Below are 15,519 nucleotides of genomic sequence, written 5' to 3' on the forward strand. Positions count from 1 at the left end.
TGGACTTTACCAGATGGCCAGAAAGAATTGGCGTATGGTTAGTTGCTGGATGTTTTAAAGCAAGGGCGTCGCTTTATGTTGAAAGGTGGTGGAGACAGTTAGTCAATTTTTGGCAGTGTAATGGGGGATCAGCATCAGGTCAGAGTAGATGTATAAAGGTAGGAAAAAGTTGCACACTGCTGCATCAAAAGGGCAAAGTGTCACACAACACAAAATAACATCGACCAACCAAATAACAATCATCCGTACTGTATGCATCGCATTCACAAATTCAATACTCAGGGCTTAAAAAGGTTCATTGTTACTCATTTAATAGAAATAAGTGGAGCTGTATAGGTTGTTTCCCATCTCTTCCACTGGGAACTCTTCCACTATTACAACAGTGGTAAAGTTCAGTGTATATTTGGCCGTGTCAGTATTGTTTTAAGACATAAATGTGAAGGTGTCCTTTAAAAGGGTCCACAACTGGACAGGGCCTGCAGTATGAACAGTGTAATCAGGGGAAGGGCAGACTTCACAGCGACAGCCCCGTCTGGTTCAGGCCTGGCCGTACAGTGTCGCAGGAGTTTACCCAGTAGCCGGAGAGGTCAGCGGTGGCTGCTGCAGGGTCACTGCACGGAGCTCATTAATGGTCCCAGTTATGTGGCAGCTGTGTGTTTGATGTCACTCATTACAACAGACCACACGTCCCGTCCAGCAACACACACACACACGCACACTCTCGGAATCATTAGGCCCGTCTGCTTCCTTTCCTCCCACCCTCCTGCCATTTTACCTCAGATAGAGACAGGAACTGCAGTATGCGGCTTACACCTGTCCTCTCCCTCCACACACTTGTACAGTGTGTTTACTCGCACAGTTCTGCGCATGGACACACGTTTACACGCTCAAAAAGAGAGAGAGAGAGAGAGGTGAAGTGGAGCGTAGATTCATGTTTTGGTTCTTTCTGAATGGAAACTTTTGTTCAGCTCTCATGTTTGCGGCGCTGCCAACCAGGCCAGCACGTCGGTTATGAAATGAGGAGAGAGGCATTTATCGAGAGCCACGGACGAACACATCAAAGCTCGAGCTGGCACTCAAACATATGTATACAAACACACACGTGCCCAGCCGGATCGCATCAGATCTTGTTATTTCTTCAGCAATTTTTATATGACACGACTTTGTTGAATTTATCCATCTGCTCTTAAGCTGCTGGCAGGTGACCGAGTCTCCTCTAAGCTTGACTGAACTATGAAAGGTTCAGGATTTACATTTTGGCCTCAGAGGAAGGAAACTCACGAGACTGCAGCTCATCAGTGGACTGTGAAAAAATAAGTCCTTCCAGAGACTTTTGATTTTGCAATGGCAATGTTTCTGCTTAGTTAAGTACTTCTCTAAAATGTTGACAAAGCCTGCAGCATTTACAATCAGTTGAACATTCAGTTAAAGGGGCACTACGTAGTTTCCAGAAAGAAATGATCTTCATCTTCAGTGATTTTCTTTCATGACTGAACAAACAAACTGCTGCTAAAGGTTCAATAAAATGTCATACCGTTTTACTTTGTTTATATTTAGTGGACCCTGCCACCTTTATAACAGTGTCCTAGGGACCTTATATTACTCTGAGAGTTTATTCACTTAAAAATACTCCAACTGTAAAAATAGATATATCTGAGTGTGTATTATTACCTCATTAATATTGTTATTTATTTTCCCAAACTACAAAGTGCCCATTTAAAGTACTAACTCAACCAGTTTATCTTTAATAAACTTCAAATCATATTGAAAACTGGCACAATTTCCACAGCCTGTAGCACAAAATCAACACGCCGGATTAAATTAGGGACATTTACTATTAAAGAGCACCATTTTTCATGAAACCTTATTTTATTTGGTCTGTATTTTACAAAGAAAAGATAAAAGCATAGAGGTGGAGGTAGTGGCCTCACACAGATTTCTTGTACTGCTGAATGCTGAAAGGCGATGTTGATGGACGGGTTACCTTCTGAACAGATGACCTTTTGTTAAAAATCTGTATATTCCTGTCACGGCGAGACAGGGGGTGATGAGGAAAAATGTAGCACAGAAAGATTCAAGGTAATTACCACATCGGACAAAATAGCTAAAAAATGTTGCTGATTAGTTGATTGATACCATTTTTAAGCAAACATTTGAGCTGTTTTTTGGTTTTCTTACTTTTGTATGCTGGTAAACTAAAAGAGTTGTAGGTTTTGGACTGTTGGTTGGACGAAACAAGAAATATAGGCAACAATTTTGACGGAACAGTGTAAAAATGCCAAAGATCAAGTTTCTCAAATGAGAAACCGCATTTCTTTCTTACATATCATACAGCAAACATCAACACAACAAGGCAATTGAAGACGTCACTGTGGACTCCAGGAAGTTGTTTTTGACTAAAAAGATTATTGGTGGATAAAAAATAATGAGAAAAATAGTTGATAATGAAAATGATCATTAGTTTTCAGCACTGATAATAGCAACATATGATTAATCTTTTTCTGATAAATCATAGCCCAATATGTGCAACCTCTGGATTCAACAATATAAAGTTGTTATATGTAATCAAGTGTCTCTCCCTGTTTGTGTGTGTGTTTGTTTGTGTGTGTCAGGTGGCAGGCCGACGGTCCAGACAGGCGTTTGAGGCGGAGCCTGTGGAGGGGGTGTGGTCTGTCTGGGGGGAGTGGTCTGAATGCTCTCAGACCTGCGGCTCCGGCGTCTCACAGAGGAGCAGGAAGTGTATACCTCCTCCACCCCCTCACACCCCTCCACTCTCCCACTCTCCACCTAACTGGGCTGGTTATTTACCCGGGGGCATCGGAGGTCCTGTCATCTCACCTGTGCGTCCCTACTACCCTCCCCGTTACCCCGGTCAACACTCACCTTATCACTCCCCTTCCATCCCCACCAATCACAACCCAGGATTGTCGCTGTATCGAAATACCAATGCTGCTGGAGGAGGAGGAGGAGTAGGAGGAGGAGGAGTAGGAGGAGGAGCTGCTCCTGTGCCAGGACAGGCCAATCCATCAGCTCCTTTCTACCAGCCGGAATTCCCCCCAAACAATCAAGACCGCGTATCTGTTTTTCGATCTCCCTACCACACTCCTTCACACAGCTACAACCAGCCATCACGGATCATCAGGAGGCCGACCAATCCTGGAGCAGTGAGGCCTGGAGGAGGTGGGAATAGAAGGTCGGTCTCGCCCAGTCGGGACGGTGTGCCTGCGAGGAGGTGAGTGTGCCTGGATAATTAGGGAGCAAACTAATCAATTAGAGGCTAGTTTTCACAGAATTATCAGTACCTTCACATACACCAATCACACAGGTGAAGTGAATGACATTGATCATTTCATCACAATACATTTCTCTGCTGGGACGTGGCACACATCACCTACAAAAACATTGTCAGAGACCACGTTCACCCTCTAATGAAGAATGGCCCGGAGAGCGTCACAAAGAGCTCAAGGCGTTGACCTAGCTTTCAGTTTCCCCAGATTCCAATAAGATTGAACATCCTTGCGACATGCTGGAACAAGTCAGATCCAGGGAGGCTCCACCTCACACCCCACAGGACTTAAAGGATCTGCTGCCAACACCTTGACACCAGAGACCACAGGACACCCCCTGAGGTCCCCTGTCCTTTCTTTGATGGGTCAAGAGCCAAGTCTGATCCAAAATGGGGCATCCATGGATTGGACTTATTCCCAGACGGCCCCCGACTGCTCGATCAGATTTGGATCTGGGGAATTTAGAAGTCAAGTCAACACTTTGAGCTAATTGTGACCAACTTTGGCCCATTCCTGAGCAGTTTTTTTCCTCTTTCTTTTTGGTGCACCTGGGCATATTGTCCAGCATCGCCTGAGAATGCTGTTGCCTTGTGTTTGGGTGGGTTATGCTAGTAAAGTGGGATCAGTCGGCATACGATTTAACTGCAGAACATAAGAGGATCAATGTTATTCCCTTCACCTGTCAGTGCTTTAATGTTGTGACTTGTCTGTTTATGCTATTAATGTCATGTACCTGACATAAGTCTACTCATTAGCAGCTCATGATATACAAATTAAATTAAATTAAGGAGATCTTTATTTGACAATTAATTCAACTTTTTGAGGAATTATTAGTGGCATGCCCTAATTTACAATGATGTCGAGATTACAGTTTAAACAGAATAAATAAACACAAACTTTAATTAAACTATAATTATAATTATAGGAAAACAAACAAACAGAAAACAGTTAAAAATAATTACATTCAGCTTTGTTTATAATCATGGTTTTAAATTGACCTCCAGGTTAAGTTTGATGTTGAGCGTGTGGAACTTTTCCCAGACGTATTGGTCAATATATCATCATCACATGTTTTTAACTCAAAACTATTAAAATTGGTGTAAAAGTCATTATCTGTCGAGTTCTAAAAACAAAATTTGTCAACATTTTCTTGTAGATGAAAATGTTCCTATAAGTCAAAGGTCAGAGATACGACACAGAAACACTGAGTCAATCAATTTTCAGTTAACGTAAGCTTCTACATATGCTTTGCTCAGCACCCCGGCCCCCCCCCCAGGAAAATGACTCCAGCACACAGGAAGTGAGTTTTGCCTCGCTGGCAGTAGCAACGCCGGCTTGTTTAGAACAAACAGAAGAACTCAATTGTTAGGTTGAGCAGCAAAAGCCACCAGACAAAGAGAAGATTTGTACCTCATCAGAAGGAACATGGTTAAAAGTCACCGGTGACTCATCAGCAATCGCGTCACCAAAATAAAACGCTGATCCCTCCGAACGCCGTTTGATATACAAGCCTATGACTCATCCAGGTGCCATAAGCTAGAGTGCTGACATTGTTTAGGCATTACTGAGGGTTTGTTATGATGTTTTGAGCATTGGGATTTGGAGTTATGCCCATCTGTGGCCCTGGTATCTGCTGTGTAATTACATCATTACCTCTGGTTCTTCTCAAACACACAGGCACTGCATTATTACGTTCCCTGACTGCAGCCTGCTGGCTCCACGTCGGTTATTATTACGCTGAACAGCAACATGAGCTGCATCTGAAATGTACCATCTCTCCGTTTTCTTTATCTTTGTCACCGCCTCTGGCTCTTTCTGTCCATCTGTTAATCTTCTTCCGTTTTTATGTCTCATTCACTTTGACTCGCAGGTCTTCCAGCATCCGTCCTGGTCAGTTCGGGTATGGCAGGGTACCGTTCTCTCTGCCTCTGCATCGTCCCAACCGGCAGGCCCGCCACACCGCCAACGGAACTGACGCTGCAACACCGCCCCCCGGGGAAAATGACGCCGAATCCAACAGGAAAGAGGAAGAAAAGACAGGGAGTGATACAGAAGAAAGGGAGGCGGGGAGGAGCGAGGATGAGGAGATCACAGAGGCACCTGCCGCTGAGGAGTCGCCCACGACGACCACCACAACTGGAAACCCGCCACACCACCGGCACTTTGACAGACCAAATATAGATCACGCGAGAGCAAGAGTGCCACCTCCTCACACCTTCTCACGCTCCTCGTCGCCGTCCCACTTGCCCAACCGCCATCGATTTGACTGGCACTCCGTCACCGCACCACCTCCTCCAGTCCCTCCTCTCTCCCGCTCAAACTCCCCTGCCGCCACTTCACCTTTTTCCACTTCTCTGCACCGCCCCAGCCCCGTGCACAGAGACAGAGAGCTTCACCCAGGTTTCAGCCCCCAGGTCCCACAAACCGGCAACGTCTACCCACTACAGCACCCCCACATCCCGCACATGGGAGTGGAGTCAGGCAGGGCTGGAGGGAGAGGAGATCCTCAGGTGTACAGGTGCCCTGGGCCGGAGAAAGAGTACCGCAGGTGCTTCTCACAGGTAAGATTTCCAGAAACAGCAGAAATATTCCTCTTTATTAACCACCTTCACGCCCTTTTGATAATATCAGTAACCCACATTCACACCAGCTGCTTCACTCAGCCTGCAGTCATGCTTGATTTATATTCATGCCGTGTGCTGAGGGGAGCAGTTAGACGAGGAGCTGAAGGTCAGCAGGGTGTATTTGATAGGTAGATCGCTCCCCAGCTCCAACACTGGCTGGTTGTCTATGAGCGCTCGGATGGAAACTGACTGCGAGTGCCTCCGCTGCTCCAAGCCGTGTGTGTATTCTGGGTCACCACCAGAATACACACCTCTGTTTGTGAAGCCACACAAGCTCGTGTGTCTGCAATCAGTATCTGCGCAACTGATTGCACGTATGTGAGAGTATGAAAGGAGCCTGAGTGTTTTTATGTGTAAATGTGTGCATCCGTATCGATCTGATGTCCTGTCTGGCTCGAGGCCTGCGGTGTTGATTGGGGTTGCGACCTGCTCCATACCTCTCAGTGCAGCACAGTGAGCACATTATCGGTAGCAAAGTGCGCAACGTGCTGCCAAGAAGAGCAGCCGGAGAAACAGTCGTGTCAGACGGTCCCGCTCATCCTCAACACACAGGTGAGAAACCGAGGAAACTCAGGTTTCACAGAGACAGGAACGCCACGCTTGATTTCACTCAATGTTATGTGAAATTGAGAGTGAATATTGTGGAAAGAGGGGGAAAACATTGGATCCACAAGGTCGTGTAATTAATAATGTGCTGTATGCCGAAATATTTTAAAGCATAAAAATGGGGACATTTTCAGGCTGCACCTGTCCTGGCGAACGCTTGTCATTTCACATATGTCAAGATCAAAATCAGATCCACTTGGCTGGCTTGTACATTTATCCACTTTTTCCAGTGGCTGCTTCAAATTAACAGCAGGCTCTCACACAATCCTCCACGATCGCTGCCATTTTTCAAACAATCAATCATTTTTCTGCCCCGGAGAGAGCGACAACACGTGGAGAGTCACAGATTCCAGCTTGATCGAATTTGCAATCATAAACATTTGACAGCTGCCTTTGCTTTCTTTGTTAGTTAAGTGTGAACTGAAACCTTTTTTATTCAGGAATTTTGTAAAAACAAATTAATTATTCAAAATAAATCAGCAAACCAATATAGGACTGTATGTCAGTGAACTAGATGGCTTTTACAAGGAATTAATGTGAGGATATTTCAATTCACGATTATCCTTACTATGAAAATTTGTTATGATCAACTTTGGAATCTGCATTGAAATCTTTTATCGTCAAAGTGCTATTGATCAAAAACTGTCCTGTACTGAAGGTTGTCACTAAATTCATTGTCTGGTTTGCTTATTCTTTTATCTAATTTTCGTTATCTATAAATACAGCATACCTTTATCAACGGTGCCAGTGTTAGCTGACTGATTAAATCCACAAACAGCTGCATCTATCGTGTTTATGTTAATGAATGAATGATAATGATAATAAAATGTATTTATATAGCAAAGTTACAATGTGCCTTACAATAAAACAATGGTAAATGCAATTGAACCAAGAACTTAAGATATGAACAAAGGAAAATAAATTTAAAGATAAAAACTGGGGCATCGGGATTGCAAAAGCCTGATCACCTTTGATCACAAGTCTAGATATTGGAACCATTAGTGGGGTTGGAAGGGCCCTGTCAGACTATCTCAAGTGGTGATCAGGCTCATAAGAAGCAAACTAAAAACTCATGTTGGTAATTCTATCTGAACATTTCAACAATTCCAAAACTTGGAAATAGGAATAAAAACTAAAAAACAACACGACCTGACATCTGTTTTGGGCTCTTCGTGGTGAAAGTCTCATCGCTGCTTGAGTTTCATAAAAAAACGATGATACATGTGTGAGACGTGGCACGGACCAAGGGTCGGACGAATAAAGGAAGCTGATCCATTGCCCCTGCTAAGATTTGATCATGGGGAAAGAAATACTTGACCGAGCGACATGTGAGCGGGTTATTTATGCCAGCAGACCACTCTTAGCAGGTCTGCTCTTTAAGTGGGAGCATACGGTGAGACGATAAGACTTAAGTGAACGACTAACGCACACACCCACACACTTACGCGTTTTCACTCTCATGTTATTTCCACAACTGGCTCTCGCAGAAGTGGAAGTGGACACTTGAATTAGGGGCCAGGTTGGCACTCTCGGGCACTTGACTTTTCCCTTCTTAATTTGGCAGCCCCTCTCGTCCTCTTTCATCCACCTCTTTCTTTCTTTGCTCTGTGTGATAGTCCCCATGTTAAAACAGATTTAGTAGCTGGCAGAATTCTCCCTCTGTGTGTGCCAGCAGCACTAATAGCAGTCCTGTGATGGCTGAGCCTGCCTGACTCATTGGGTTACATATTTACCCAACATTAGCCCTCTGCTTTAGCCTTGTTTGCTCCTGCAGTGGATCGTCTGTGCATATTTTTACGTCTTTTCATTGCTAGAAAAATAGGTTAAGGAGCTGACGAATTATGGACTTTGCCCGGACTCGTATGCGCTGTATATATGTGTGTGTGATTGAGGGAGTGAGCCAGACTGAGTGTGACACTTCTATTATCTATTACGTGTGTTTGTCATAACACACAGTGCCTGAGGCCCATCGCAAGTGTGTGTTTTTTTACTGTTGTGTAGAAGCAAGTGGGGAACCAGGAGAGGGACAGAGGAAATGAGGAGGGCAAAAGGGGAAGTGTGTGTGTGTGTGTGTGTGTGTGTAGAGTGTAAAGAGGGTGGTAAAGGAAGTGACGTGGTTAAGTAGTAGTGAAAGAGAGTACTGTTTTTTGAAAATCTGCACACAGTAGTGGGAGGGTGAGCTAAAGGGCAAAGGGAGAGAAAAGGTGGAGAGGGAGGGAGGAAGGGAAAGAAGAAATGGAGATGAAGGCCGCTGAGAGTGAAGCAGAGGGACGTGTTAGCAGAGGAAGAGCGAGGAAGCGGCAGCAGCAGATGGGAGCAGGACGGAGAGAAAAAGATTCTGCAGGAAGGCGAGAGGAAGTTTGTGCCAGAGGAGGAGAGAGATTCATGGAAAAGTGTTTGTGTGAGAGAGAGCGAGAGAGAGAAAAGCTGTATATATGTGTGAGAGTGTGTGTGTGTGTGTGTGTATGTGTGTGTGTGTGAGCGCAGAGTGTAACAAGAGGAGAAGTTATTCTGTCAGAGGGAGAGGGGGGGGAAAGGTGGAATTTGAGAAGAAGCTGTCTGAGACAAACCAGCTTGAAGCAGACATTTCAAAGAAAGAAGCTCCGTCCTCTCCTTCCTCGAGTCTTTCAGCCCAAAATTTCATCGACTGTCTCGCCTCAGCTTCTTCTTATGTCCTCCAAGTCAAAGTAAATGTTTACAGAGAAACACTAACAGTACATGCCTCCGCAACATCAGCAAGTGAGTCAAGATCAGGAGCAGCAGAGGTTGGGATGCACATAGATAGCAGGGGAAGACATGCTCCTCTTAGTGTTCAAAATCTTCAGTTTACCCCGCTTTCTCCCCCTTTTTTATAGTCTAAGTCCGAGTAATCTCACTGAAAATTGTCCTTATTAGGTTACCTTACAAGTCTGACCACCCCAGGCTGCGGCTACCCATTAAGTTTAATCTCCTCACACAGCTTGACGGAGCAGGTTTTACCTCAAAATAGGAGGAAACGGTTCACAGTGTGACGCGATTAATAGGTTTTTTTTTTTTGTTGTTTCATGTCCCAGGCCGGATAATCGGACTTTGAAGACGGTGAGGCTCCAACACTGTCTTTCTTCACCGCTCTGTGTTTAACTGCGTGCGTTCACAGAGCAGGCGGGCAGCCTCGCGCCGTCTCTTTGCCACTGCCACTGTCCTGTTTGCAGTGAAAACAAAAGGAGGCAGAAGCCACTTTGAATCACCTTTTAATGTCCAGCTGTCAAAATACAAAAGAGAAAATCTTAGAGATGTTTTATTGGCTTCTCCTCAGAGGCTACACACAATCTATGGCTGCAACTAATGATTATTTCCATTCATTGATTCATCTGCCAATTATTGTTTTGATTTAAAGAAGCAGAGCCCAAAGAAATTACCTCTTAAAATGTCTTCATGTTCTGTCGAACCAGCAGATGAAAACCCAAATTATATTCTGTATTCAGATTCATTCATAAAAGAAAAGGAGTGAATATTGAAGAGGATACTAACAGAGATTGACGCAAACTAATTTTTCACCAACTTGGCTGAAAAATGAACAACCTATTTATTATCCAAAATGCCTTCACTCCTCTATATCTTTACATGGCAGATGATTGTTTGCTGCTATATTAATGATCAGAATATTTATTTAACCTTTCAGTTTGGTCAGCGGACGACAACCCAGCTCATGGTAACTGATGATTTTCTAAATGAATGTAAAGATACTGTCTATAAATGCTGGTTATAACATATATTTGAAGAACCTTTGACTTCATCACTCAGACTCACCACTTCTTACACCAGACCTGCGCTCTTGAGCAGACATGACAACACAAAAAAGACGTTGTCAACAAAGAAAGTGTTAAAAGACATGAAAATCTCACTGATCTTGTTCCCGTAACTGAAAACCTACCAGGCACACCGGCGTGTCTCCAGGCTGCTGCGTCAATCAAGAGCCTGATGATCTAATCACAGTCTGTCATTGAACAGGCGTTGTTAAACAGGAAATATATTATTATGACTATCAGCACGGAGCAACACTCCTCGGCTGTAATGACTGTGTGCAGACCCCGACACGCTTAATGTTGTTCTTATGAAGCGACAAACAGGCCCAGATGTGTGGGTTTATGGGAGCCACGCACACACACACACACACACACACACACGCACACACACACACACACATAGCACATTGACTCATTCAGGCTGATCTGCACTTTGTTTGCTTTAGTTCTTTAACAAGTACCTGCCTCTCTACAAAAACCAGGTACGTCGTCTGCTTGTTAAAGTGTTTATATCAGCTCCTGTGCGCTCCGAGTTTCACTCAAGGTCCCTCCTTCATGTCGCTTTTCACCGCTGTCTGCTTTTTCTCCATTTCACTTTCCAAACATCCTCCATTTTTTACCCTGTTTTTTAATTTGATGCTGTGAAAAATATGGTTATTTGCTTTCTTTAGTCAGATGAGAAATACCGCTCTCATGTCTGTATGGTGGATATGAAGCTACAGCCAGCTGCCGGTTAGCTCAGCTCAGCACAGAGACCAGGTAAAGCATTGGGAAACAGCTACAGCCTGGCTCCATGTAAATGAAACAAAATCCAGCAGGAGCACCTCTGAAGCTCACTAATTGACACCCTATATCTTGTTTGTTTAATCTGTGCAAAAACTTCAGTGTAAAAACAGTGACAACAAATCTCCAGGAAATAGTCATAAATGTCTGTAAAACCCTGAAACCACAATACTTCATTTTTATACTTTGGCTGAATCCAAATGTCTGAATTTCAACCCGCTTGCAGCCCTGTGAACTTTGCGGGCGTGTACGTGGAAAGTCTGTGAGTGCTGAGAGCCATCCAAACCCATAATTCATTCAGTGCACAGGGGGCCTCAACCGGATATTATTAATATTCAACCATGTCACAGTACAGGAATATGTAGAAGTATTGGCTGCAGAGGTAATCAGATGCATTTTATTATTTAAGTCTTTAGGTATGTCTAACAAGCTGGGCTGTCTCGCACCCTCGCAGACTTGATGTGAGGACAGTGAACGTCAATCCGCAGGTCCAGAGGTTGGAAGTTACATTCAGCCTTTAGTTTTCCCCTTTTCCAGTTTTTATGCTAAGCTAAGCTAAGCTAAGCTAACCAGTTGCTGGCTGCAAGGCCTCAGTTAAGTTTGAGTTGTTCTTAGCCGAGCATTGTGTAAGAATTTTACTCAAAAACAATCAAGAAATTGGCTAAAATTATCAACAGATTGTGGAGAAATGTCAGTTTTGATGTTGTGTCAAAGACTTCTATGCATTGTGTTCCAGAGCCATCTATGGACGTAAGCATGTTAGCATGCTAACCAGCTCACGGCACAAGCGTGCACGAGTCAGCTGCTTCACGGCTGACTGAGCTAACTGAGCTCACGGCAGCTACAGTCAAAAGCAGTTAGTGGTTACTGTGGTGATATGCTGCCGCCTATTTGTTTGGATTATTAAACAGATGGCAATTTTTTTTTTTACAAATTGCACATTTAAAGGATGTTGTTTTTAATATAATAAGATATAAGATAATAACCCTGGCTAATATACATAAAAAAGTGGGGTCAACAAGTATGTCTATTTCCCTAAATGGTGAGCTGCTATATTGATTGAAAATGTAGACATTTCAAATACATTCGCTCAAAAGATTCAGTCCTAGAAACAACCTGAAGGTCCAGTGAGCTGTCTAAAACCATAAAGACAATTAAAACAGATCTAAAACATGTGCAGCCACATGATCTCGCTCACAGTTTCTGCAGCAATGATTCGATTTACACTGTCCAAATTTTGTGTGCAGGGATTTTAATTTTTTTTTCCAATTTTTGATCCAGTTTCATAAGTTTCCAGACAGAAGAAGAAGCGTTACCAGAAACGTTTAAAGCTCTTCCACACAATTCAGTGCAGTACTGAGAAAATCAGGAGCAGAGCTGTTAACACTTCCCGCCTCTCTTTGTGTGGCATTATGAAAATATGTGTACATGAAGAGTTATCACTGTGCATGAAAACAGTCTGGTTTGCAGATACAAGATGTGGGTTTGTGGAAAGTGAAACATGGAAGGATTGTCATTTTCAGCCCAGTTCTGGTTTTCATTTATTGATCTTGTGGTTCCAGTGTTTGTCTACTGTTTTCTTCTCTTTTTTTTTTTACTGCTCGAAGTCAAACCGCTTCTGAGAACAGCAGCGATATTTCTCGCCATCCGTCTTGCGCAGCATGGGGCCTACTCGCTCAGTCTCGGCCCGCTGTTGATAGATGAGCAGCGTTTCCTCTGAAGGACTCCTGACCCCCTCAGGGTCAAGGCCTAGAGCTGGGTGGTGCCCTGCAAAGCGTCGACACACGTCCTCGGTCACAAGATTAGCCCGAGAATGTTAATCGCGGAGGACAAACACATACATGAGCATACACACACACAGGCACGCGCACACACACACACATATTAACACATGTCATGGATTTCTGTGCATGATTACAGTGATTAGTGCTGCTGTGTGGAGTGTGTTGATTTATGGCTGCGGGGCCAGCGGTCAGTCGCTTTGTCTGTGCAGTGTTGCAGTAATGCCTGAGGAATGACCGGCCAGCCTTAACCTGTATGTGTTATTGGAGTGATAACGTCCAGCTGTGCAGGCACAGACTTGAATGGAGAATGACTGGACTATGTGTCACCTGTGAGCCGTCCCCATGGAAACACACATGTGGTGAAAGGTTCCCGCTTTCCTCAGAAACTCATTAGTCTTGTCTGGCTCGGTCGGAGTGTTTGTGTTTCACGTATGTGTTATGTGTGATCGGGACCTTGGCTTGTGTGTGATTATATGTGTGTGGTATTTTCGTGTGTGTGTGCGTACAGAACAAAGCTTTCCGGCCTCAGGCGTAAACCCTCCCCTCCTTCTCCTTCACATGCTCCTATATATTGTACACAGGCCTCCTCCCTCTTCCCTCCTCCCTGCTAGTTAAACACATCTATAACTTTCACAGCTCCCGTACAAAAACACTTGACTGCCTCTCTTTCACTTCTCTTTCACCTGCCTCTCTGCTGCTGTCCATCTTTCACTCTTTCAACCTGTCAGTCCGCCGCTCAGAAGCTGCCAGTTCTTATATCTTTCACGTCAGACTTCTTTTCATGTTTACACAGCGATCAGCGAGCCTTTCAGCGGCTTTAAGTTGTTCTTTTACGGCAACTTTGGTTGTATTTCTTTGGCTCTTTCCTAGTTTTAGCCATCATTCTTATTGCTGATCACATCACCAAATAAAAATGCTGAAATCTGTCAAGCAGTCAGACATTCGTGCAGATTTTAAGCAAATCCTCAGGGAAACCAAACTTCCTTGGTAGAGAAAACAAAGACAAATGGTGAAATGATTTCCCCAACTGTCAATTGTAAACATCTCTCACAGACAGACTTCTTGATTCAATTAATACCAGTTTTCCTGTTCAATGAGGGATTATTACCAATTAACGCTTTGTTTACGCTTGTTTCTGATTTAGATAATCTGGCTCGCCTGTTTGCGTGTTAATGTCCTCTCTGATTGTATGACCTCTTGTGTTGCTTGCCCCATCAGACTTCACTGTAGTGATGCGATCGCGGTGTTCCCAGAGCATCATTTGTTCCCCCCAGAATCCAAACTGACGTTTTCAAATTTAGTCTTAATAAACCTAAGACCAACAGTCCAAAAAACAAAGATTCTTTTTATTTACCGACATAAATGACAGAGAAAGGCAGCAAATCCTCACATTTAACAAGTTGGAACCAACAAATGTTTGTTATGATTTTCCTTGGATTGACTAATCAATTGATTGCAGCTCCAAAAACATTCGAAAATAAATAAAGTAATTTTGATTCAAGGCAGGAACCAATAAAGTCTCCACATAAAATGTTATAAATGTGACCAGACATGCAATGCCTTACAGCTTTTTATACTCTCTGCCATGGCTTCATTTCAGTCAGTACAACATTAGTGCTGAGATTTGATCATTATCTATGAGAGCTCAAAAATAATCAAAACTTTGGCATCCTATTTTTTTAAGGGTTAAGCTGCGATCCAGTTGATTTGATTTCAGGCATGGACCTCTGTTGCACACCAGTCTCTTCTATTCCCTCATTTCCTGTCTGCATCTGTAGTGACACTAAAAAAAGGGAGGAAAAAGGCCAAAAAATAAAAAAGACAGCTGCTTGTCACGATGAGTCCAAAGAGATATTTCAAAATCTTGAAAAACTTACAGTATTCTATCCAGGCATACTTTGACTTCCGATCTCAAAGCGTTCCAGATGCACGACGCCAAAGTGAACAAAAAACTGACTGTGACAACAAAATTATGTCTCTTTGGCAAGCGTGCGCACAATAACACCCTCAGCAGTGCAGCCTTCTTGCATTTCAAATGAAATGAAGGAGGAAAACAACACATGAGGTAACAGACACCATTATATATTTTATTTTACAGCACCTTAATAATTTTCACAAACATCTCGTGTGTCTGTCGTCTACAGATACACTCTGCCTGCTTCTCATGGGTGCTGTCATTGTTGTGCGTCGTCAGACGACCGCTCCCTCGTGAAGTCGGGAAAATAAATGTGCCCTGCAAGTTCACAATTAGGAATTTCGACTTTGAGCATCGCTATATTTTTACTTTTTCTAATAGGAGGTCGGAAATTTTACTAGTACCGAGTTTTGTGGAAAGCAGCATTAGAGTCCAGTTGGTAATAAACATGCATAAGGCAAGAATCATTTTAAGAAACTTTTAAAAATATGTTTTTGTGTGACTGAATGGTTTTGACTCTGTTTTGAGGGTACTTGTGGTTTGGGTGTTTTGATTTCATCCACAGGCCCGGGCCCATCCTCGCTGCCTTTCTCTGCTTCCATCACCCCCCCCCTCTTTAAGGATTTTTCTTCTGTAAAAGCCATCGCTCTCTTTCTCTCTCCACTCCTCAGCTCATTCAATAACTGCCACTCTCCCTCGTCAACCCCCCTCTCTCTTTGGTTATGGGGAGACCCC

General features: G+C 43.6%; 1 protein-coding gene across 1 annotated transcript in view; it reads left to right on the forward strand.

Moving 5' to 3' along the window:
* The window catches only part of LOC115567747 (ADAMTS-like protein 4), a 38,799-nt gene that overhangs the window by 3,007 nt on the left and 20,273 nt on the right, over positions 1 to 15,519 (forward strand). Inside the window, exons 3-4 of the mRNA XM_030394595.1 lie at positions 2,613 to 3,232; positions 5,158 to 5,848. Of these exons, the coding sequence (XP_030250455.1) occupies positions 2,613 to 3,232; positions 5,158 to 5,848 (1,311 nt within the window). The remainder of the gene's footprint in view (positions 1 to 2,612; positions 3,233 to 5,157; positions 5,849 to 15,519) is intronic.

This window comes from Sparus aurata, chromosome 17 (assembly GCF_900880675.1).
Source record: "Sparus aurata chromosome 17, fSpaAur1.1, whole genome shotgun sequence".
NCBI lineage: Eukaryota > Metazoa > Chordata > Actinopteri > Spariformes > Sparidae > Sparus > Sparus aurata.